General features: G+C 42.5%; 1 protein-coding gene across 1 annotated transcript; it reads right to left on the bottom strand.

Moving 5' to 3' along the window:
* ctbp1 (C-terminal binding protein 1) lies at positions 1-19,786 on the bottom strand. The gene is made up of 11 exons (XM_076103205.1): positions 19,598-19,786; positions 11,212-11,366; positions 8,957-9,101; positions 7,466-7,569; positions 7,007-7,109; positions 6,172-6,296; positions 5,490-5,579; positions 4,921-5,051; positions 4,137-4,264; positions 3,750-3,864; positions 1-2,974 (listed from the first exon to the last, which is right to left on the bottom strand). Exons 1-11 carry the CDS (start codon positions 19,635-19,637, stop codon positions 2,779-2,781), a joined length of 1,332 nt encoding a protein of 443 aa, XP_075959320.1. The 5' UTR covers positions 19,638-19,786; the 3' UTR covers positions 1-2,778.
* Positions 19,787-25,265: the final 5,479 nt, after the last annotated feature.

Here is a 25,265-nt window from a genome sequence, read left to right as displayed (position 1 = left end):
TTCACCTTTCCACAGTTTATTTCCTTTTAAAATAATTCATACAAATGCATACAGTCACAAACATCTTTGTCAGGTTGTCAGTTTTGACCAAAAATAATGATATTTACTGTAGAATATAGAATATGTATACTGTATATTGCTACGCCTACTACTTTACCATAAAGGGGACCAAGGCAGGCAACAGTGGACTGTGTGTTACGACCAGGGATGGAATTTCAAAGAGCACCTCGACACTTTAAAGGGACCGTTCACCCCAAAACCAAAAATACATATTTGACCTCCTACCTGTAGTGCTATTCATCAAACTAGATTAATGTACACTAAAACAATCTAGATTGATGAATAGCACTACAGGACACAGGTTAGACGTGTGTTTTTGATTTGGGGGGGGGGGGACTGTCCCTTTAAAAGCTTGTCTGTTGTTTTTACATGTGGCAGCCATCAGTTTGAATGAGGAATGCTTAGTTTATATCAGGAAGTATTAGCAGAGTCCCCCCCCCCCCCCCCCCCCACACACACACATAACGACAGACATCTGGTGAGGAAAGATTCATAGTAAAATCCAAACTATTCCAGCATTTTGTGGCTGTTGTCTGACAGTGACATTTAAATATCCCCTCAGTCTCTTCTTTACTCAGACATACTCGCCAATGGGTCGTGAAATTTCCATCCCTGATTGCTACTCTTACTGCCTCACCATGAAGAAGACCAGGTAGGCCACAGTGGACTGTTTTTACTACTCAGCTGCTGGTAGAAGGGGATCCAAAAAGCACCGTCACTTAGCTGTCCTGCTAACATCAACAACACTTGAACTGGAGTCAGTTAATCTCGAGAGAAAAAGAGTTTCAGATCGTGTTGGCGTAACAGCACCTTGTTTACATGTTGAGAGTGGAACCAGTGCATAGATTACTGGGTCAGTTAGCTGGCTTTAGATCTGAAGTCTAGCTCTAAGCATGTTGTTGTGTATTTAACATATTGTTTAGTTGTGTATTCAGAACTTTAGTTCTGAATACATCATTAGTTGTAATGATGCCTTGTGGAGAGTGCTAGCCACCACCCCTTCTCCCAGTGCTGCTTTTTCAGACACAGATACAACCAAGTCACATTGACACAGGCAGGCAGAACACCATATGTACACATAGACACAGAGGTCACAGAAGGGTGGCTGAACGGTATACTCAGGAAGGACCCATCGTGAAATGCTGCAGGAATACTCAACGAGAGAAAACGTGACGTCCTGACATTCCATCAGGAAACGTCTTTACTTTGTTGAAAAGGTGATCAAACTGGCCGTAGAGTATTTTTAATAACTCTTAACAGGTCGATTCGGTAGCGGATCTAAAACATTAACATTTGGGTTAACTTCAAGAACACAGCTGTTCCTCATCAGTCGGTAACCATTAACTGTTCTTAACTGGATGAGACATCTGTACAAGTGAGTCTAACTTCAAACAGGAACCAACGATGGTGCTGGCAGAGAGCAAAGCAGTTGAATGACTGATTAATAGAGTTTTGTGATTTGCTGATTTTGACGGATCCCTCGCATGAAGCAACATGTCGCGCATCATTTGTAAACCTTGGTGTGCTCTTCATGTTCCATGATTTGGACAGTTAACGTGTAAAATGGTGGAAGTACTGGATGTTTAGACGCGAAGACGACAATAATGACCTGCTACAAAATATCAGTGCGTTGCCTTGTACTTAATCTGCTTAATCCCAACCGCTCTATTTTGTGAATTCAAACGGCGATTAGCGATGAAGTCGTCCCAGCCAAGCATACCATCACACCACCTCCCGACAGCCTTTCCTCCCACAACCCCCCTCGATATGGGCCAAACATTTAGAAACAAGTCCCAAGAGCAAAGTCGCATGCCCCTTAAACATATCAAAACAAAATCAAAACATCAGATCAACTTTAGCTCTTGTATCTAATGTAGCAGGACACGAAAAGGCAAGCAGGTAGAAAAACAAAAGCACTAAGTGGCATAAAAAGGTATATTCAAAACAAATTTTAAAAATAATAAACCAACTGCGGAAACTTAAGTTCCTGAGATGGTGTGCAAAAAGCTGCCTCTTTTTTTTCTGGAGGGGGGGCGGTAAGGGTTTTAGGGCTTGTTAATTTGGGGACACATGAAACAAAACAAAAAAAACAGATATTGTTGTATTCTCAAACCAGTTTGGCTACATAGAGAGATCACACAACCCTTGTTTTTGTTAAGACTGGCATACGAGTATCAGTATCTTCTTGCCGTAAGTCTAAAAACTGTACACGGACAGGTTACATTCAGTTCATAACCGACTACTTTTGCTTGTACATCAAACTAAAGAAAGTACACAGAAAAAGAGAGAAAGACATGAAACCTGCCCCTCTAACTTTGGACACACTACAGTCTAAGACAGCAGAATCTTTTCTTCCCAAATCAACAGATATTATGTTATTGTTATTTTTAATTTATTTTTTTTTAGCCTCTGGCAGTAACTCGACTACTGTAGTTGTTGTAGTCTGGAGATCATCCTGTGGATCTTTACAGTCTTTCTCAGGACGTCTGTTCGGAGCAGAGGACAACTGTCTGACAGCTATCCACTCCTCTTCATCATCCTCTTTATAGTCATCATCTTCTTCTTCTTTGGAGTATGAACCGGCTGCTGGGAACCAATTTGCCAGAGTGTTTTGAATCGATTGTTACTGGGACCTCAACCTGTCCACCTGACACTCTGTGAACCTGTCTGATGACAACTCGTCACTCGGGAGCTTGTCGCTGTGATCCATGTTTGTGGCTACAGTTGGTCATTCGGATGCTGCTCTCTGTCGCCCTCTGGTGGCTTGACTGTATTCTGTCCGGGGGACGGGGCATGAGGAGGGTGTGAGACAGCGGGCGGGAGGGTGTGTGTGATGGGCACGGCGCTGGGCACCATGCCTTCAACAGGAGGCGGGAGGCCGCCAGCTGGCAAGCTCACCACTCCTGGGGGATACCTAGAGAGGGGAGAGAGAGGGAGAAAGAGAGAGACGCAAAACTGAGTCATCAAAGTAAAACTGAAACTAAAATTACAGATATGAGACCTTTTTTTGACCTGCACAAACACACTGCAGTAGGCCTCCATTAAATGCCAATTGAATAATAACATGTATAGCTTAACAAATTAACTAAATACTGGTGGTGTAATAGTGTAGCACACTTCAGTACAACAGAGTATTGCACCTCCAGACATTTTATTTTTAAATGATCAAAATAGAGCAGAAGACGATAATAAAGTATCCTAAACTTCTTTTCATAAAGATTGATAGTAATATCCATGTCTTTACATTTTAAGCTCCCTGTTTGCATCATAGGGTTTCCATTACAATGTTGTAATGTCCAATCCAATATAGAAAGTTAGGTAGTTCTGAATAATATCTTGTTTACTGCCCTGTTATATTTACACTCTATTTTGGCAGGAAAGATGGGATTGGATTCGTGCAGCGTCACTTCACTGACAATTAATCTGCCGAATATTTTCTCAATCAATTAAATTTTTAAATCTCAAAGAGAAGAAAGACCATCACAACGTCCCAGTAACACATTGTTATTCTAGCACAGCAGTAACACTCTATACATCAGTTATCTTCTCTCATTAGTACATTTATAACCGTCACATTCTCTATTTTCAAGACATTTGGCAGAAACTTATCAATCACTTTACCGGGGTTTGGGGGAGAAAAATCAAACTGCACTGACCACTACTGGTTTCTTTATCCTGATGATTATTACCTATAAGCCCCGTTGAGCTCGGGGTGAACGGTAGCTGGGTCAACACCGGCCCAGTGGTTATTCTGGGAGAGGAACTCCTTATTCACACAGTTCTTCAGACTGTCTGGGATGCGACCTGAACAACAGAGAAGCGGAGCAAAATAAGTGTTAACAGAGAAACCAAATTAATTCACACTAGGGGGGGGGGGGGGGAGATTAAACAGGTCAGTGGTAAAAAGACTGAGCCACTGGGGAAACCACAAGAGGAGATAATGGGATAGAAAGAAGCAGGAAAGGAAGAATGGTTAATGCTCGACTGCAATAGAACACTCAACAATATCTCTTTTCAGACTTGTGTTTACATTTCAGCTGTGTGTGTGTTTGTGTGTGTGTGTGTGTGTACGCTACCTGTGATAGCCCTCCGGATCTCCCTGGCTGCCTCCTCTCTCATCTCCAGCGATGCCTGTTCGCTGTACCAGGCAGCGTGGGGGGTGCAGATCAGGTTGGGAGCGTCCTTCAGCGGGCCCTGACTGAAACTGACAAATGTACAAACACAGTGAAATCAGTGACAGCTGCAACAAATCACGAGATTGGTGGCGTGTGTGAGTGTGTCCTTGTGTGTGTGTGGGTGTTTGTGAGGGGGTCAGTGCACCTCTGTGATTTAACTCTTGTAAGTTTTGTCTTTAAGCTTTTATGACATTATCTATATAGTAATAATAATGGTCCTAAATGCTGTAAAATGACACGGTTTCAAGTCAAAACCCATCAAAACATCTTGGGGGAGGGACCCCAAACCCAATATCTCCTTGTAGCTTTTATTCTCTGTAGGTATTCAGAATGTGTTTTTGTATCCTGCCGCATATTACGAGCATCCTGAATAGCTCTGCGTGCATACCTGCCTGTCTGGCTGGAGTTGATTCCAGGCTTTCGGCATCCTAAAATATATTATAGAGCGATACTAAAGGCTACAAATACCACAGGAGAGCACTTGAAGTATTAACACTATAGGTAACCATAACCCAAAATGTTTAAGTGGGAATATTTGAGTAGTATAGATCTACTATAGAAGATGCAAAGCCCAATTGTAATATAAGATACATAAGGATCTGAAGAATTATGTGCACTCAATAGGGTGCAGATCTCCGCCAGGTGTGTCTGCAACGACATACAAAACAATCAGTGATCGTGTTACCTGAAAGGCTCTGTCTCATGAACATCCAGAGCAGCTCCACGTATCCTCCCCTCCTTCAGGGCCTGAGCCAGGGCCTTCTCATCCACCAGACCCCCCCTGGCCGTGTTCACCAGGAACGCCCCCTGGCGCATCTTTAAACACACACGAACACACATTCAGTCCATCTTTGATCTAATAGATAGAGCTCCACCTGATTATCATTTTATATTGGCTGAAGGACATTTAAAGGTAATGTTAATATGTTATATTTTATGGATCCGTGGAGAGATTTTTTTCTCTTTACTTTCCCTCTTCCAGCAAGGTCAGAAATACTTGAAAGTATAGCCTGTGGCTGAGCCCTGTAGATGAAGGACGAACAGATATTCCCTGAGTTCATCAGTCATCATATGCAGTGCACGCAGTAGAGAACCTCAGTCATCTGTATGTAGGCAGTGGGCTTCCCTGAGTGTCCACTTCTCTAATATTTATGGCCATGGGATGTAGTAGTTGATGCAGGGGAATAAATCATTCAAGCGTGCGTATGTGTGCGTGTGTGTGTGTGTGTGTGTGTGTGTGTGCTGCCCCTCCACCTGTTTGATGGTGAAGTCGTTGATCAGGTGGTGGTTGTGTTCATTGAGGCTGCTGTGCAGAGAGACACAGTCGGAGTGGAAGAGCAGGTCCTGAGGAGAAATACAGGAAAAGTTGCTAAAGATTAATCCACAATCTTCCATCTACACTTTTAAGGGCTGCTCACCACAGCACCAGCTTCACAGTAAGCATTTCTTTTTTTTGCTCAATACCGATAATATCAGTTAAGAACAGGCCACAAGATAAAATGTAATTAGACAGTGGACGTGGACTTCCATCCAGCACACTTTGTCCACTTTGGTCTGCTTTATGGTTTAGTAATCGATGTAGCAATATCCTAAATACTACTGTGTTTTTTTCATTGAAATAGACAAACTGAAGGAAATGAACAGTGGAAATCAATTAGCTTTTCGGGCCCCACCACTCCATTCCTGTTAGTGTCTGATAGCTGTGGCAGTAAGTCACTCCACAAGCCGGACTTAAAGCTGTACACGTATGGATGCTTCTGAATTAAATAATATATGTTTTATATTCTTAATAATCTGTGTTTATATCAATATAACACACAAGTGCTGGAAACGGTTTGAAGGTTACTGATTTCTCTGAAACAAAGTGGCCTCACTGAAACAGGAGTGTTTTTTGTGTGTGTGTGTGTGTGTGTGTGTGTGTGTGTGTGTGTGTTACCTGTAGTGTGGTGACCCTTTGTAGTCCCAGAGATCTTTCTACACCGTCAGCCAAATACGGGTCATAGAAGATCACATTGAAGCCGAAGGCCTTGGCTCTCAGGGCTACAGCCTGGCCCACTCGCCCTACAAACACACAAACATGGAGGTGCACACACATTACTACACTCACAGGAGCATGTGAATACACATTCAAAATGGAACAAAAAAAACAGTTTACATTGTATATGTTCCCTTTTTTTGACGTTTGCCTTGAAGAAATTACATAATTCTCTGGCTACACACGTCTGCTCATTATTACTGAAAAAGCTTCCAGACTGTTCAGGGAAGAGATTTGCTTTCTGTTTAATCTGCTTATATTTTATTGGCATTAACTCCTCAGGAAGCCAATTTCGCTGAGCTAAGGAGAAAAATGAAAATGGAAAAGAGCGAAAAATCCTTTGATTAGAAACTTCAGTGCGACTACCCTCTATCAGACGACATTAACAAAATAAAAACCTTAGCCGTACTAGCAGCTGCATGTTGAGAGCCGTTTAGAGGCAATGCTTCCAACCTCGTATCGTGCACCTTTAAGTACTGTACTTGAGTAAATGTGCATTGCCATTTATTTCTACCACTGGTGCTAATTAGCAAATATGAGCATGCTAATAAGCTGAACCAAGATGGTAAGCAATATACCTGCTAATCATCAGCGTGTTCTCGTCGTGAATGCATCAGCATCTTACCATTCGTTCAGCCACAGAGCTGCTAGCGCGGCTCTTTCTCTTGTTTTTACAACAGTACGGTAAGTAGGTCTCAGCGCGGAGGCATGGAGTCATATGTATGTTGTGACTCACCGAGTCCTATGAGTCCCAGTGTCTCTCCTCTGATCCTCGCGGCTCCCGACGCCACCTCTCGGATCTGCTCCACGTTCTGAACCCGCGTGCCCTCCCGGAGCGCCTGGCATGAATAACAATGAATTATTACAGATATCCTAAAACGTTACAGTTCAACACAATACAGCTACATTTTCTAAATATCTGCACTTAATGACCAAAGTCTAAATCCTTTTAGGTATTGTGATCATGGTGTTAAAGTATACGTCGAAGTGATGATTACTTATAACTGATTTGAGGAACAAATCATTTTACTGTACCTTCTACATCTTACATCAAAGTCTCTCAAATAATTGTAAGTAATTGTCGAAGCTTATATTGTGATGAATGGACGTACACCTCTAGCCAATACATCGAGAGTTACTTCATTTGAATCCAGTTGATTTCAGTCCGTTTTATCAGCCACACAGAGACACAAACCTGGTGCAGCCAGGTGGTGCGTCGGTACAAGGTGAGGATGTGACACAGCGTGGAGTCGGCCGTCTCCTCCACCGAGGCTGCTGGCATATTACACACAGCTATGCCTGTTGGATCAGAAAGCAGATAAGGATTAGGAAAAGCTTTTTGGGCCACATTTGATGAAGTTTGGTAAAAAAGCTAGTTTGGTAGAGAAGTGCAGAACCAAGATGTCGCGTCAGCAATTTCCTCTGCAAACACTACTGGCTGCTTTCAAATTGCAGCACGCCTTGGTGGAAGGAGATACGGGGACGTTAGTAAAGCTCTGGCTGTTGCAGGACAGACACGAGTTTCAATAAAGAGCTTTACTCACTTCATCTTTTAATAGAAGACTTCTAGCAAACATGGCAATACATATTGGTATCAGAAAAAAAAAAGTTTTGGGGGAGATTGGTCAAATCAGCTGTTGAGCAGTGGTGGAATGTAACTCAAGTGCTGTACGTGAGTACAATTTTGAAGAACTTGTACTTTACTTGAGAATTTGTATTTTATTCTATTCTTTATCCGACAGCTTTAGTGACAGATTCAGATTATTAATACAAAATATAAATCAACTAGTATTTTTTAATTAAGCTTTCTGGAACTACAAATCACTTAAATCAGCTACACCTTTGCCAGCTGCAACATTAGTGATGCTTACACATGAACATATCTATATATAGATATGTTCCATTTAATGTTCGTACTTTTTACTCTGACTTTTACTTGTAACAGTATTTTGCACCGTGGTTTTGCTACTTTTACTCAAGTAGAAGATCCGAGTACCATTTCCACCAATGCTGTTGGGTATACTGTCTATTTGTTTCTTACGGCTCGTTGTTTATGCTCATCAATGCAGCCACAACAGTTGGAACGCCACACATTCGCTTGGAATTGAAGGTGTAACTAATAACATCAGCAATGGCTCTTTTCCATTTCGGGCTGCCAGTTAGCTAGCCCAGCGTGCAGCGCTAAGCTTGGCTCTGGAACAAATGAAAGAGTGGCAGCCTGCTGTGTAAAGTAGCTCTGGAGTGAAATGGCGAGTAATTGAAAGTCACATGTGGTCAAACCTGCCATTTATGTGAAATATGTTACTAAACAAACATTTGGTTTGAGCTACTTGAACATAGAAGGTTACTGTGATGGGCAAGAGTATTGAGGACAAAAAAATAACAATTCATAGTTGCAAACATACACATGGCTACAGTATCTATGTTGTATTAATACTGGTTACCCGTATTACTTAACACTGTGGGCTATAGCAGTAGCATGGGGATGAATGGAAGGATGAATGGTGGTGTTAAAGGATGATGTTTACGTTCTTAACACACAAAGACTGTCAATGATGTTGACATTGAGAACAGGGCAGCACATGACCAATACACACTCTCACTTCCTGTCTGCGTGTGTGTGTGTGTGTGTGTGTGTGTGTGTGTGTGTGTGTGTGTGTGTGTGTGTGTGTGTGTGTGTTCTCACCCAGTTCCCCGGCAGATTTGATGTCGATGTTGTCATAGCCGCTGCCGATGCGGACGATGATGCGCAGACCTTTAAACTTTTCCAGGTCCTCCCTCATCAGAGTGATGGTGTGGTACATCAGAGCTCCTACGGCTTCATTCAGCACCTGTAGAGACACACACAGTGGGACTTCTTTCAACTATAGAAAAGCAATAAGTGTGCATATTTGAAATATCGACATCAGTGCAGCCTTTCTTAACCCCTGAGCCTAAACACACCAAAGCATAAAAGAGTGTCTGTTTGCAGAATAAAATCATTGTGCTTTGAGTTCATACATTACAGAAGAAATGGACAAAATGTCACGGCCAAGTCGTGAGCATGTGTTTGTGTAGGTGTGAGCATTCACAAGTCAACATTGAGTGAATGTCAGCAGCCAGAGTTCACCGAGTTCAGACTCGCAGTGTTTCCATAAACGCAGTATCTCGTATCTTGCAGTATTTTTTATTTATTTTCCAGGATATGCTGTTTATGTCTTTCTCGCATCCTGTTTTTTTTAATATCACTGCCAGCGTGGAAGGACTGCTTTTCCTGAATATTACCATGGAAACTAAGCTTTCGTAACCGCAGGAGTCAAGATAAGGTGTCTCTACATCGAACAAAAGTGCCGAATATCAGCAGGGATCCTCACTGGCTCATTGTTTTAATTGAAAAATGAAATATTATGATTTAACAGCAGATAAATTGGGAACGGGAGTATATGGCTGTGTGTTGTTGTCACCTTTTAATTGGTTCTCCGTTAATCTTACAATCTTTTTCTAACGTTGCCAGCCCTCCTCCTCATGCGTGTGTTAGAGAGGCTGAAAATGACATGCGGTTCAATTACAATAAAGAAGCTCTTTTGATTACACAATGGAGGTAGAGAGCAAGAGAGAGAGCGAGGGAGAGCCATCTGTTTGTCCCACGCTGAGGGTTACTGAGCGCGCTCACAGAGGGAGTGTGCCTGGCAGACACCCAGAACCAGACGTAACCCTGCCAGACATACAAACCCAGTTACGATCCACAGTGAGTGTGGCAAGATCCGAGGCTGACCCACATTTTAAGTTTGCTCTCTGCACTCTTCAATTCTGAGTCCTTTACTTCTCCTTTTCTTTTTCTTTAGATTTGTTTTTCATGGGATTTGCATCTTTGCACATCCTTAACACACAACTAGGCAACTTCAGATCGATACCTCAGGTGCTGATACTGATTTCACGTTATGTCAGTAGACAGAAGCATTCACGCATTATTGCAAGGTGGTTACCCCCCCCCACTGCTGTCCTTGTGTTCACATCATTCAAATAGCTTAAATTAGCCACTGTGATTGTGTTTTGCAGGTGGATATTGTTGCAGTCAGAAACTCCTGATACGTCCAACTCAGAGTTGCACTTCCACGCTGACGTGAACAGTTTTACCGACTCAATCTGAATGAAATTACAGTTTAAATGTTCATTTTTTCCAGGTCAGACATCGCTTGTCCATCAAAAAGATGGTTAAATATCCTGTACAAGGGGAAAAGAAAGGACTGGAGCCCACTGATCAACCGTTAATCGTGCAAACAGACGAATGTTTGGTTGGTTGATGGTTAAATATACTTACTACAAACGTGGACGTAACATCTGTGGCATCCATGATTTCTGAAGGGATGTTTTGAAGCCTTAAGTCAAATGTTCAGCTTGGTTCCTAATCTAAATGTGTGCACTTAGGTGGAGTTTGGATTAAGCTGATATTGGTGGACGCAGAGAGGAGCAGGGGAGATTTATTTCACATCAGATATATTGATATTTATTTGATGCATTTCTTATCCAGTAGACAACTACAAATGATTGAAATATATCATTATTTATATCTGTTTTTTAAACGAGACTGCTGATACTTTTTGTATCAGCCTTGGATTTTGGAGTTGATGCTTTAAAGACCCACTGCTTCTACCATTGTTTATTCGTTTATTAATTTATGGTTTATTGCGGCTCTCTGAAATATAAAATATACTCGCTTCCTGTTCCAGGAGGTTTTTAGCAGCACCAGATGATGAATAATAACCATCTGTCTATGCTATCATCTATCTATTACAGCAAATGTAAAAGCTTTATAGAGCAGCCTGCTGAATCCCTTACCGAGTTTATATTTACAAGTATACATCAAGATGAAATATTCCCGGAGCAGGATATGATCCTACTTACAGTGTGTGTAAGTGTGTGTGTGTGTGTGTGTGTGTACGATCTAGTTAAGTGTGTTACCTTCTCGTGGATCTCCTGTGTGGACTGAGCGTCACAGAAGGCTACGGTTGCTACGTCTTTCAGGATGGGCATCTCCACCGTGCAGTCGCGTCCGTCCAACAGCGCCACCAGAGGGCGCGGGTGCATGGGCCCGTTCATAATGGGTGGCCTGATGCCTAAACACACACACACACAGAAGAAAATAAAGAAGTGGCAGATGGGCAAAACAACAAAGGAAAAAAAACATCTCCAGGAGCAACTGGTCGTGTTTCACAGCTTATTACTTTTAAAGCTGTTGTTGCTTCAGTTTAATTATTACTGCCTTGAAGTTTGCCGACTCTTTGAAACTGGCAGTAAGATGGATGAAGAGGGTAGAGGCTGGTAGAAAATAGTTATTGTAAAATACTGGCCCTTGAAAAGTGCCCTCAAACCTTCAGGATCTCCCCGTCCAATTAAAAATGATCCTTTTGTATTTCATCCGGCTCACATTGTTTTAATTACGTACTCATATATTCACGGAGAATGTAAGTGTTCGCCCCTCTGGGCCACTGAGAGTGAATCTTGGGAGCCACTTACTGGGGAAAAAATGGGTCAATGTTGACCAGAAAACAACGGAGCAAGCAGCCTGAAGCTCCAGATTATGTCTCGATTTTCTCTTACGTAGCATATCTTGGTCGAAATTCAGTGTTAACTCACAAACATGTATGAAGACATATAGGTAAGTTCATGAAATCTGTCCGTATTTGGATAAGAGTGAAACCCTTCAACCATTCTGGATGTTTTATTAAATCGTCTCTTTGGCCACAACCATTACCCAGAGAGTGCTGCCAGGCCGTACAGGAGGGTAAGTGGCATTTAACAAGGCAGATACGCCTGACGACCCCACTAGAGGGCCGCTTGTTCAGGTTCAACGAGAGCAGTGGTCGTCTGCTCGATGGGGGTTGCATGTATTCGTTTTCATTAACGGTTTCCCGCCACTGCAATCTGCTCGGATCTCTCGGTTCGACTCTGCTTTCAGGTAACTGAAGAGTTAATAATTCCAGATCACTGACTGAGAACAGAGACATCTGAAAGACGGACGGATTCAGAGGAAGATGTAATTGGGTCTCCTTGACGCGCAAACCTTTGACAGACCTGGAAAGCACCGTAGATGAAGTGAGTGCAGAGTTATGCCGGTTCTAGATGATGCTGACGGGACCCGTCACTCATCCCTTACTCCTCCGTCTGAGACGTGCAGGCTGACATCTCATATGAGCAACCGCCTCCGTCATTTCACCCAAAATATTCCCCCTCAAACTTTTCTGCCGAGATGAAAACACAACTGGCATCCTCTCAGTTTGACACTGTTTTCCAGTTGCATGGGCGAACATCACGAGAGAGCATTCAGTATTCATTAAAGCAGTCATTTCAAAATCAGCATTCTACGGCCGCCACGTTATTGTGAATGCCAAGTATCCCTGAGAATCACACTTGTGGAAAGACGTTTGGCAGCTCCAAACATACGGATCGGTTTGGAAAACCTGGGCTTGGAAACTGAGAGACACTCCTCCCTCAACAGCTATCATTAAGTGGTCTATGAGCCAAATACATTCAAGGAAAAAACCCCTTCATACTCAAACTCCCAGTATCTATCTTTCTGTTGAGTGAGCCAGTGTGCATGCGTGGGGAAATAATGCATACAGTGTTTACATGCATATCTGGTTCATGCTCCAGTGTGCTGCAGGGCTCATAGGTTGGCAGTATTTAGAGAGAACGGAAAGGAAGCATGTGATATTTTGAAACATCAGTATTTTTGATTTGATGTACTTTTATTGTGGCCAGAATACTTTTACAATACTTCACTGCTCATTTATAAAAAAATAAAAAATATCGCTATGAACAACATACTTATGAACTATTTTTAAACCAGCACATCCTGCATGTATCAGGCAGCAGTAGAGCGGAGCGTGGGAGAGTATACACAGAGCCACGTCACTGTAACCGTGGAATACATCAGTGCATAGTGCATTTAGGATCATGAATCTAATGCTGATACTGTTACTGCTTAGATTCTCACATTAGCAACTTAGAAAGAAATCTGAAAATACTCATGGTAAGCACCTGTATTGTATCTTTTTTAAGGGTTACAGTGTGAGATAAATGTCTAAAAATCCTGGTTTCAGCATTTTGTAGTACTGACAACCTGAAACTTACGATAAAAGAGACTTTCACATGTAAAACTAAATGAAAGGAAACCGCACTCAGAAGGTGCAGAGAAGAAAAGGACAGCCCAAAATGTAGCACAATCCATCTATAAATGTCTGTGTCGTCGTCTTCTCCTCACCGTCAGGTTGCAGCCTGAAACCTGATCTGATGAATCAGCACCCACAGAACAATAAAGTGAAACTCAAATCTTGCTCACAATGCCTTGTGTGAGCTTGTAAAACATTAGCTTTCCATTATAGGATTCGCCTTGAGGCCATTGCACTTACACATCAATAGAAAATCAATGGTGCATAGCTGAGAAATTGGAATTCAGCAACAGCAAAAAGTACCGTCAGAGCTTCAACACAACCATCGTTGCCGCTCAGATGTAATCACAAGTAGCACACTCGCCTGTAGGCGCTGCAATCTACACTGTTTTGGCTGACGTACTTTTCTGAGCTTTCATTTGAGCAGAAACACAAAGCATGAGTCAGAGATGGCGTGTACAAATCAAATAGGCATGATGGCCACTTGCACAGAATAAGGACAATCTGGTCAGTCTACGCAGTTGAGCGGCAAAGTGGCGTGTTAGGAGAGTAGCAGACATTTATTTTTTTCCCAGCTCACACTCAGTCAGAGTGAGGGAGGAAATAGCTTTCATTCCAGCACCAAGCATGACCTTGGGAGGACCAGCACCGTTGACTGCTGAGTAGTACGATATGATAAAACACCCATTCATTCTCTCTGTCTTTCCCCTCACACACGCACACACACACACACACACACACATACACACACACACACACACACACACACACACACACACACAGAAACCTCAGCACAACTGCAAGTATTAATGCACTCTCTCTAAATCAAACAAACTCAAATGGCAGTTTCTCTTTTATTTAATGCATTTTCCCTCTTTCTAGCCACATTAAACACTCATTAAATTCTTCTTGTGTTATTAAATAACTGCGAATGCTGAGTTCCTAGACTCTAAAACCTCTTCCATCTCTACTCCCCCCCCCTCTCTCTGTTACATTCAATCCTCTCTCTCTCTCCCCCTCCACCCCCTATTGCCTCAGGGGTGGGTGACTGCTGGGAGCTTTCACTGTGCAAACAGGCCTCTTGACAGCCAACGGAGCCACGGCTCCGGCTCTGCTCTTGCCATCCATCCAGTGTTTCTCTGCAGCTGAGCTTTGATTCAGATTCACCACCGCATTTAGTAAAAACATTTTGAGGCAATGTCGTCGAAGGGATCTGCAACATCCAAAATGGAAATGGCGATAATTGTTCACAAAAAAAAAAATCAATAACCATCTGTGTGTTCACAATATGCGCTTAAGGGCCTGGGACTCTGTAGACACCCGCGATATGAAAATTGCATCCGTGGGAAATTTTGTAATCAGACCAAAATAACACTGAAGCTGTTTGACTGACATTTAGAGACGGAAAAAAGCATCTGCCAAGGACTGCTGGGACTGAATCAAGTGAGCCAGTGGGAAAGCCCTGCAGCCTGCATGTATCCAGCTGTCATTGACCAGCTCACAAGAACAGCTGGATTCTTATGTCCCCCGAGGAACGAGACAATGTTATCGGACTGTCAGTCAACGGAGACGATTTTCACGTGTTTTTAAGTGTGCAGGTCACAAGGAAGTCTGCCGGCCTCGATAGAGAGTGATCCGCCTAAACAAGCTGCTGACCGACACTAAAGAACCACAGCAAGCGTGTGTCTCACCACACACTCTTATAACAAGATGTTTCATTTCCAGAGCATCGATCTGTCGGGCTAGTTTTTTGAGAATATAATGTTTTTAAAAATAAACTGACAACTTGAGCTTTAGGAATTTGCGATGGGCCGTTTTTATTATTTTAGAAGATATTTCGACGATCAATCAATGATGAAAATAGAGCTGAAAAAATGAATCTATCGGTCAATCGATCAGCAACCATTTTGATTAACAATTGAATTGTTGAGGTCAGTTGTCTTGCAAAACAATGCCAAGTCTTTGTTAGAGTCAGCTTCTAATAAATTAGCATTTGCTACTTGTTTAAATCATTTAAAATCAAATATCTTTTGACTGTTGGTCTAATAAAACAATATATTTGAACACGTAGACCTTTCACACACATAATGACCAAACCATCCTGAACTAAAACTCTTCTCTGTGAAACGCAAGTGAACCTCGGCAGCATGACGCATTCACATTTCAGATGCAGTGTTTTTCACTGTGACACAGAGAGTAGAGCGTTGCTGCCGGCACCTGTGATCAGTCAGCCGTCTGCAACTGTAGCAGCCAACCGCTGAGCCCCACCACGGCTCGTTTCTAATGTCACTGGCTCTCCTGTCATGCTGCAACATGGCGTGGTTAAAAAGCCCCCGTACCCTCGTCCGTCACCCTCCTCAGCGTTGCTCTCGCCATCCCTTCATCTCTTGTTGATTCATTTTCAGATCTCCAACTCTCATTTCAGTCTGGTTTCCCCACACTTTCTTTATCTCTCTTGCCATTTCCTTTCTTTCTCCCGTCACGGCTCTCTCTCCAGCAAGGAGAAAAAGCCACGGTTTTATATCATCACTGCTTTTATTCGCTTAAAAAAAAAAACGTACAAAGTACAAAGTGTTCAGGTAGCCTAACGTTTCTGGAGTATTTTAGTCTTCCTTTTCTCTACACAGACGAACATCCCTCAACACCAGTCCTCCCTCCTTCATATGCTCTCTCTCTCACACACACACACACACACACACACACACCTACCTACACACCTTCAGCCCCACCCACATTCACAGAAATACAGGTTCAAGCTCAACATACTAACCCACGCAGGAACACAAACAAGAGCTTGCATATAGGAAATGATCACCATGCAGGTCCTTTCTTTCTCCCTCCCTCTCTCTCACACACACAGACAAGTTTACGCAGACACACACAGATGCAGTACTGAATCAGCAAGACAGTTCAGGTTTGTCTGCTTTTTGTTCCCAGAACTAAAGACACCAGTAGCAAAACAGACAATGAGATAACACCTGAGGGAACAACAACAATGTTTGGCAGCAGCTTCGTTTGACTTGGAGTCAAAGTTTGAATGTGCAAATGATAGTTCCAGGTGGACTGTTACATTTACTGATCTGTCTATTTTAAACCGGTTCTACTTGTGTTTTGTTGTTAGATAGAAGGTGAATAGAGACCAGTTACGGTTTGAAAGCACAATCTTCAGCTTTATAGAAACTTCACTAGATCAATGAAGCTATACCACACTCTACTGCATCTTTCTTCATTACATTTTGTAGCAGTTTTAATTGTGAGAAGAAATATATCCTTTTAAACCTGTAAGCTTCTGAGGTTGATGCAAATATAGCAAACTCAATAAAGGGAAATAGTAGCAGCTTCTGATATGTAAGATGTCATGAACGAAAGATGTTAAGAAGCACAGTCTTAAACAATACACGTCAGAAACACATTTAAATACAGGTTTTAACTGGATTATTGTATGGCTGTCGGCCCGTTACATTGGATTAACTCTTAATATGCAGAAGAAAGTCACAATCACTTTGAAGGTTCAATTGGATCGGGGTCACTTTGGATACTCTGGAACAAATGTGCCCATTAATGGATTATTAAGGCCACGAGGCAGTTATTGTATTATATAGATTAAGGGTTCCCAAACTGACATCCGAGGACCCACAGGGGGTCTTTAAGTCGGTTCCCCATCAAAACTATTTTTTTTAAATTTCACTGACTTGTGCTTCACACACACTGATTATTACTGTTACTGCGTATGAAGAGTATCTAGTTGAGTTATATGTAATCTGTCAGACAGCATGAGCAGATGTACACACTGTTCACATTTAGTCTACCACATGTCATTTCAAACAGTGTAACTGTCACCGTTTAAAATGACATAACAATGAACCAAATATTACAGTAAAAGCATTTTATTGCAGACAATGCAAAACTGGCAGCTGCTGTGTTGAGTCCCTGCTATATTTATATTGACATATAAATGAATAACAACAATGCACTTGCATGGAATAGTAGCCTACGTACTAATCGCTGTTTTGGGATGTAGGCCTGCTATTTGCCACCTGTCTAGTCTGTCATGCTTCTCGATTACATTTCCCCTTTTTGAATGGTATTTCTCAATAAAATGCACAAGTTGTTTCCCAGTATAGTTAAATGTAACTACTTATATTGGCTTACCATCATTGCCTTTAAGTGGCCAGCCTTTTAGTTGCTGCTGGTGGATTTATCACTGCTGCTTCCCTCAAAGCTCAAGCTTTTTCTTGTGTGCATTAGATACAATAGATTAAGCCTTTCAGTGGTTGTCAGTGCGCACAGTCTCTTTGCTGAGCGCTCAGTGCTTTATAGATGTCTAAGAGCTGTCAATTATACCTGCTTAGGTGTCTTTTTTCTTTTTACACACTATTTATTTTTTACAGTAGTCACGATTATGAGTCCCAGTTCAAATCAAATGCTCAACTCAAAATGCTAATTCATAATGGAGGTGTTGTTCAAATTTAAATGTGGGCTGTGCAATATAAAAACTCAGTGTGGTACGTACAAATGTATAAAAACAACAACTGGAACCTCTTATTTAACATTTAGGAAATTAATCTGCAGTGTTTTAGATATGTTAAGCTTTTGAAAAGTGAAATTTTTTTCAAGACAAGACAACAATTAATCCGCTGAAACAAGTTCATTGCTGTTAGTGCCTATATGTATTCTGTGTCGTGCAGCTGTGTTTCACGCCTTGTGAACTCACTGTACTTTCAAGTGACGGGGGGGGGGGGGGGGGGGGTTGTGGTCGGCAACACGTCAGAACATGAGCAGTTTGCCTCCTCCTGGTGGGAAACTGCCTGGAGCTATCAAGCACAATCACATTACGCGTTACCTGTAATCAGCTTGTAAGACCATTCTGTGAGTTCAAACACACACAAGTCAAATTATGCAAACAAGTCTTCAACTGAGCAATGAGATTTTAGCATTTTGTCGAGAACGTCGGATCTTTAAAGGCGATTTAGTGAGTGACTGGCGTGTGTTTGTGTCAGTGATCGAGGCCTTTCTAATCAGATTAGACGTGACTCAACGCTCGTGGATCAGAGGACCCCTGCCTCTCCGAAAACATGAATCGACACATCCATCAATCACCCGGGAGACGACAAACTGATTTTGAATCGGCACTGACTGGTTCAATGGCCTCCACCGTGTGCTGTGCTGCAACAGATCCAGTGACCAGATGAGTTTCACGATTATTGACTGGCAGTGATTTGTGCGCGAGCATCTTAAAGTCCTCCCTCAACCATAACTCACAGTCGCTACTCCGGTGACCTTGGATTCTTTGAGCTGTTCGGGCACAGTTAGGGCGGATGTGGAGATCACTAGGAGAGGAGGGAGGGGGGGGGGGGAGAGATCAGAGATGCAACTTTAATCTTTGATGTCATCAAAAGACACAGCCCGCAGCCTGTTGATGACATCACAGATTACAATCGTTACAATTTCTTCCCGAATCCAGATTTAGGTGACCAACGATACAATGATTCAGCTAAAGGGTGATTATCCTCACACCCTCCTCCTCCTCCTCCTCCTCCTCCGCTTCCTCCTCCACACCCCCCTTCTTATTCCTCAGCTTTTTTCTAGAAATGTCTTTTCCAGCCCCTATCATAAGTAGCATCTGTCACCTGCCCCTTGAATCCGGCTGTGTGCATGCATGCGTACACTTGAATATGTGTGTCAGATGAGTTCCCTATCTGTGTGTGTGTGTGTCAAGGCAACCGCTCTCCGTAGAAAGAAGCACAATGAAAGGGAAATATGTGTCATGTCCTTGCTAGCCCTCGAAGGAGAGCGAGAGAGAGAGCGAGAGAGAGAAAGAGAGAGATCTATTTCTGTCGCCACAAATGGAGGTGTTCAAGCAGCCTTCAATAGCAGAGATTTGCCTCTTCACAAACACACACACACACACAAACACACTCACACACACACTCACTGGGAGCTAGAGAAAAGGCTAACCATTCAGCGAGACTGGGGCCGATAATAGAGTGAGACAGAATTAAGAAGGGAAGGAGGAAGAGGAGACGGAAAAAGGGAGAGGAAGAGAGAGAGAGAGAGAGAAGGGGGGAGGGGAAGAGGAAGAGGAAGGCAGAATAATGTAGAGTTCTTAATATTGGCACACACACACACGCACGCACACACAGTTCCCACATAAAAGCAGAGAGCTAGTTGTTTACCTAGAGGCATGCCTTTGTTGAGGAGATGCGAGCTTCCCATGGCGTGTTCCCCAGCCGGCCAGCACACAGCAGAAACCTACAGTCTTCACACAGCAGACATGAACAGGAATCCAGTCAGCATATGGCGGCTGTGGCCAGCTACCTCGCTTCCCGTAGTCCTTCTCCCAGCCCCTTAGTGACAAGCATACACATGTGCTCCCCCTCCTTTCTCTCTCTCTCTCTCTCTCTCTCTCTCCCCCCTTCCTTCCGTCCCCTTTACACGCCCGCTCTCTCTCTCTCTGTCTTACCCCTCCCTCCCTTCTTCCCCTCCCTGTCGTCTCTAGCTACCTCCCTTTCTCACTTTTTAATATAGCAAAAATCTCCCTGTCTTTCCGTCTCCCTCTGTCGTTAAAAAGAAACATGCACACGTACTGAATGCAAGCACTGCTGCATTTAAGAGTGTGTGTGTGTGTGTGAGTGAGAGTGTGTGTGTGTGTGTGTGTGAGAGAGAGCAGGAATGGGGAGGAGCTAACGCTGGCCAAAATTCATCTTTTGTTTCCTGAAAGACGGCAGGGGGGGAAAAAAGAAAAGAAAAAAGAGTTATGCAATTACAAGTCTGAGGCAAGAGAGGCCAAACTTGTTCCATCTGACACCGGGAAGACAATTATAAAGCTCATTAAACTCAATTGTAATTAGTGAGAACATGTTATGACGCTTTAATCAGTGTGTGTTTCCCCAACCAAACTGAATTGCTGGTGTTGTTTTTCTAATTCTACTTTATGAGTTTACTTCTGCAATAAAAACTAATTCAGATCTGACTTCCATGTGTGTCGGCGTTCATTCAGGACATTCACACAGATCATTTTAAATAGGTATGACCATTAAACTATTCACACTTACTAAATATTACAGATTTACATGAATTCAGAATTTCTATGGGAGTAAATGTGCTGCGTTTGCACATTGTTTTCATGCAAACAAACGTACTTTTTAATGTTTTGCGATAATATTAGAATGAAAATCACGCAAAAACCCATATTACTAATGTTATTATCATTATAGAGTTGTACAAAACTTTTGTTCCATAATTTACTTTTGAAGGATTGTTGTTTTTTGCTAAAACACACACTCAACATACAAACTTTTGTAGTGTAACCGGTAGCAATTTGTTTTATCTGAGAGCTAAATGAATTGCCTAACTCGGCTCTGTCTTGTGTTATTAATGTAAATACAGCAGGTAGTGTTTTAATCATAAACGTTTAACTCTTGTGCCATGAAACGACTTTAATCTCTTAAAGTCTCCGTATATGGGCTTTGGTCTGGTTAACACCATTCCACTTCCTCCGGCTCTTTCTATTCTTCCAGTGCTGAAGTTACAGTTACTCTCATCTACACGTGGTCACTTGATTACCGCAGTGATATAAGCAGCCTCAGACCCCCCCCCCCCCCCTCCCCCCTAACTGCCAGGGCCTAACCTAGTTTAACAGCAATGATGGTTACATCACATCCTCACTATTGGTAAATGTCACAGACAGCCAGTGGGCGAGTTGTTCAAATCCAAACGGCGTCAGAGGGTCAGAGTCAGAGGAACAGTTGTTTCCAACACTGTCGTACGTTATCACCTCGACCATTCATCTTCTCCTGTCAGACGCAGGCAACATATTTAGCTTTAAAAAAATACTTTTTTATCTTCAATGGAAAACTACCAGTGTGCTCCTCCTTTTTTCTTGTTGCTTTTTTTAGAAAGTGGAGGAGGGCTATACGTAGGAATTCTGGCTCCCTTTAAAGAGTAGATAGCTCTGAGCCCCGGGTATTTTCTTTGATAAAATAATCTAACTGTAATCTCCAGCTGTTAGGGTCGTCACCGTCTCTTGGCGCAGGGTCCCATAGCGGATACATCGGATTGAAATTATGCCTAATCAAAAGTCTGCAAGGGTTCGTGTCGTGAGAGGTTCAAAGTGAAGTCGCATTTGGCCTGTTTAGTAGCTGCTGCTTACTTGGGACCGCAGGCCGATACCACCACCAACACCAGCCTCTGTGACTCTGTTCATTTAATGATGTCCATACCAGATGGGGGAGTCACGGCTGGAGAGGACATGACTCATTCATTCCTCACAACAAGGAGTCAACACTGAGACTTCTATGACCGTGGTGGTGAAGCAAAACATGTGGTCCACAAAAAATACACATGACATTTGTGACCAGCTGCAGGTGACACAGCGAATATTAAACAGACTCAACACACTTAAGATCAAAACTAAAAGCTTTGCCTCTGTTTGGTCACAAACCCACAAATGTTGTGTGCACGAATATAACAAATTCAGCTGTGTATGTGTATGTGCTGACCCATGACACAACAGCTGTGGACAGTGGCAAAATCTGTGTCTGTGGCAGCAGTGGAGTGAGGGAAGCGGTAAAAACCCTCATGTTAGTCATGCAAAAGTTCACTTAAAGTCCCCTTTTGAATTGCAGCTGGTAGTGGCAGCTACTCTGGAACATTCAGAATCATTCAGGTTGTGATTGTACTTCAGGCAAGAAAACGCCCACGTACTGAAGCGCAACTAATGTCAAAATCCGATCCCTTAATTTAATCGTTTTCTGAGAGAATTAGGAGCTTTGTGAGGGGAGTTCTACGAATTTTGCTCCAAAATTGCGGAGCATCAGCCTGCTTTCTGAAGAAGAAGCTCTTGAGCAGCCCAATGTCTCGCCATGATAAGCAAGATGCAACACACACCGAGCAAATTATGCAAATTGAATGGCGAAACTGATTAGCTCCTTAATTGACAACGATCTCTATACTTGTCGTGACGCCACACATGGATGGTTTACCCATGAGGTCATTAAATAATACCAGTTGCATGTATCACGAGGGAACGGTTAAGTGATGTCGGTCCAGCTTCGGGTTCTACACCAAATTCAAACTGACAACCTGGAGTCGACGACGTGAGAAGCTACAGACACATTTATCGCGTTGACGGGGGCCCGATGGCAAATTAACTCCAACCATCTCGTACACGCGAGAGACAAATGTTCCCCGGGAGATAGAGGAAACATGTTAGATATTTAGTGCTTCTGAACAAGGATGGAGAGAGAGGAGAAGACAATATCTGGACTCCTCTAGCTAAAGAGAGAAAGAGGATAGAGAGGTAGAAGGGAGAATGAATGAATAAGTAATGATCGGCAGGGTGTTTAATGCGGAGAATAGAAGAGAGAAGAAGTGAAGGGAGGAAAGATTTAGGGGTTTTAACTACCTTACATTGTTTATTTGTGCGCCTCAGTCTTTCATGTGTGCAAACTGAGCAGATATTCACACATATATTGTGCGAGGGTGGACATTAACAGTTACACCGTTTGCTCTCCTTATCACTCCACACCTGTTGTTGTTCTGTCTTCCTCTTTTTGTAGTTTCTCTCCTCCTCCATCGACTCTACTTCTTGCTCCCCGCCCTCACTCCTTTCCATCTCTTTACCTCCTGCTCTTCCATCTGCCCATCTTGCTTTTCTATGCAGTCCCTCCCAATTTCTCCCTCGATCTCATTCGCTCTCCATCACCCCCCCCCCCACACTCCTCAGTCCCGCATCTCTTTCACCCTCTTTTTCCATCCCCGCAGAGCTCACCGTACATCTCCACACCCACGCCGCCCCCCGCCCCCTTTTCTCCCTCCCTCTCTCTGTAGTCACTGCAGCGTGTCTAATGGCTCAGCTCCCTCTCAGCGGATCCACCAAGCGGAGGCCGGGCGAGCAGCAACCCCCGACTGATATGGAGCTAAATCTATGGAGCTAAATCCAGGTCAAACGTTTTGATCATTTGAAAAAAAAAAATTGAACCTCAAAGTTCAAGCTGTGGTCTTGAACATTGAAAAATACAGCAATGTATTCAAAATAAAAATAAATGAATGAAAAGTTTTTTTGGGTTGAATATCATTTTGATTCAGTTCTGGAATTTTTTTGAAAACATTTCATTTTTTCTCACTTTCATATATATTTTGATATTTGAGGTCTTATATTTTTCAGATTTTATATTTTCAGATAAAAAATTTTTTTTTTTTCGGTTTCAAATCTTTTTTTTCACTTTCAGATCGTTTTTTTTCAGTTCAGACTTTTGACCCTGATCTAGCGTCTCATCAACTGAGAGGGGCGTGCCATCATGAGTGACAGCATAACAAAGAAGGCTGAGGACTGTCCTCAACCACGTTGCCTTCAGGTAACGTGGGCACCGCGAGAATTATGATTCAACACTTTCTATACACCATATTCACGTGATTGGAAGTAAACAAAATTACGCTAGTGACAAAGTTTAGCAAGCTGTTTTAGCCTCTACTTGGCACGAATCACAGAGCTATCACCGGCACACGCAAACAACACGCATGGTGACAAAGACCGAGATACAAGACAGGGAAATATATGTACACTCGCGTAAGCAGTTGCATGCAAAACAAATGCATTGACATACTGCGGTATAGAAAAAGAAAATTAACCAAGCATGTACACACACACACGACAAGAAACATGGATGTCGGCACACACAGAGCTTCAGAGGCACGATTACACTCCGCTTCAAAGAAACACACAGTGACCATCGTACTAGCTGTAAATGTGCAGATGCAAGCACACACACACACACACACACACAGCAAATTGGATTTATGGATACTGACAGTGAGCTGCAGAGCAATGTGGATGCCACTACAGAGGAGAGAGCAGATATTGGAGAAACTAGCAATCTAATCTACTATAGGAGGAGGCGGGTAGCGGAGGCATGGAGAATCTGATCCATGTCTAGAAGAGAAAATTGAAAAAGGAGGTGGAATACATAGAGTAGGTGCAGCAGGACAGAAACAAAAGAGATGAATGGAGGAACAGGTTGTCAGAAAAGAAGGATGAGAGTGAGGAGGAAGAGGAGAGGTGAGATAGGAATGGGGATGCAGTAAAAAAGCAGGAGCATATAAGGAAGACCGTAAAGGAATGGAGGATAAGAAAATGGAAAGAATGACATTTAAAGGAAGAGGAATTATTGATCTTACAGAAGGTTTGATGTCGAGAATTTAAGATCTTAAGATGAGAGATACTGTCTAATACTACTTCAACATCTAATATCTACCGTAGTCCCTGTGTCTCATTTATACAAAGTGTTTTTACTTTGTCATAAGAACATAATTTACCATTAAATACGTTGTTAATTAAATTGTTGGGTTTATTAAATGTCAGAAAATTAGGAAGAACGCCCGTCACAAGTTTCTACGGCCCCCGGTGTCTTCAGATCTGATTTGTCCGACCAACGGTCCAAAACTCAAACAGATTACATTTATTATTTTATAAGACCAAGAAAGGCAGAAAAAGAGAACTGGTTACAAAGTAATGTTTTGCTTTCAAATGATTACACCACATTTTTCTGTCGATCAACTAATCAATTGTTTCAGTATTCCTATTGACGAGTGTCAATAGGAATAAAAGAGCACTCTACTCTAAAAACGTGTTCCTTTCTAAATGCACAGTTGACAAAGTCTTCAGATGAGGAAAGAGCAACCATGCATGAGGATCTAGCACTCTGTTGAGCTCTTTTTTTCATTAAAGTGAAGTACACTTTAATAAAAAACACATTTCCACATCAGTGTAAGGCTTTATTAAATATGTAATTAGATGTTAAGAACATTTTTTTAAACGAGTATGTTTTTCTTCAGTCCTTAGAT

The sequence above is a fragment of the Anarhichas minor genome, unplaced genomic scaffold (assembly GCF_050575085.1).
Source record: "Anarhichas minor isolate MPS153535 unplaced genomic scaffold, ASM5057508v1 ptg000028l, whole genome shotgun sequence".
Lineage (NCBI taxonomy): Eukaryota > Metazoa > Chordata > Actinopteri > Perciformes > Anarhichadidae > Anarhichas > Anarhichas minor.
Note: the sequence above shows the minus strand (reverse complement) of the source record. Positions and strands in the feature narration are given on the sequence as shown.

What these genes read in the sequence shown, in the direction of transcription:
- ctbp1 (XM_076103205.1), bottom strand. Translation starts at nt 19,637, where the DNA reads ATGGGAAGCTCGCATCTCCTCAACAAAGGCATGCCTCTAG. An exon ending in CAAATCTGCCGGGGAACTGG is followed by an intron (nt 7,570 to 8,956) that starts GTGAGAACACAC and finishes CTGATCCAACAG; the next exon opens with GCATAGCTGTGTGTAATATG. An exon ending in GATCCGGAGGGCTATCACAG is followed by an intron (nt 3,865 to 4,136) that starts GTAGCGTACACA and finishes TCTGTTGTTCAG; the next exon opens with GTCGCATCCCAGACAGTCTG.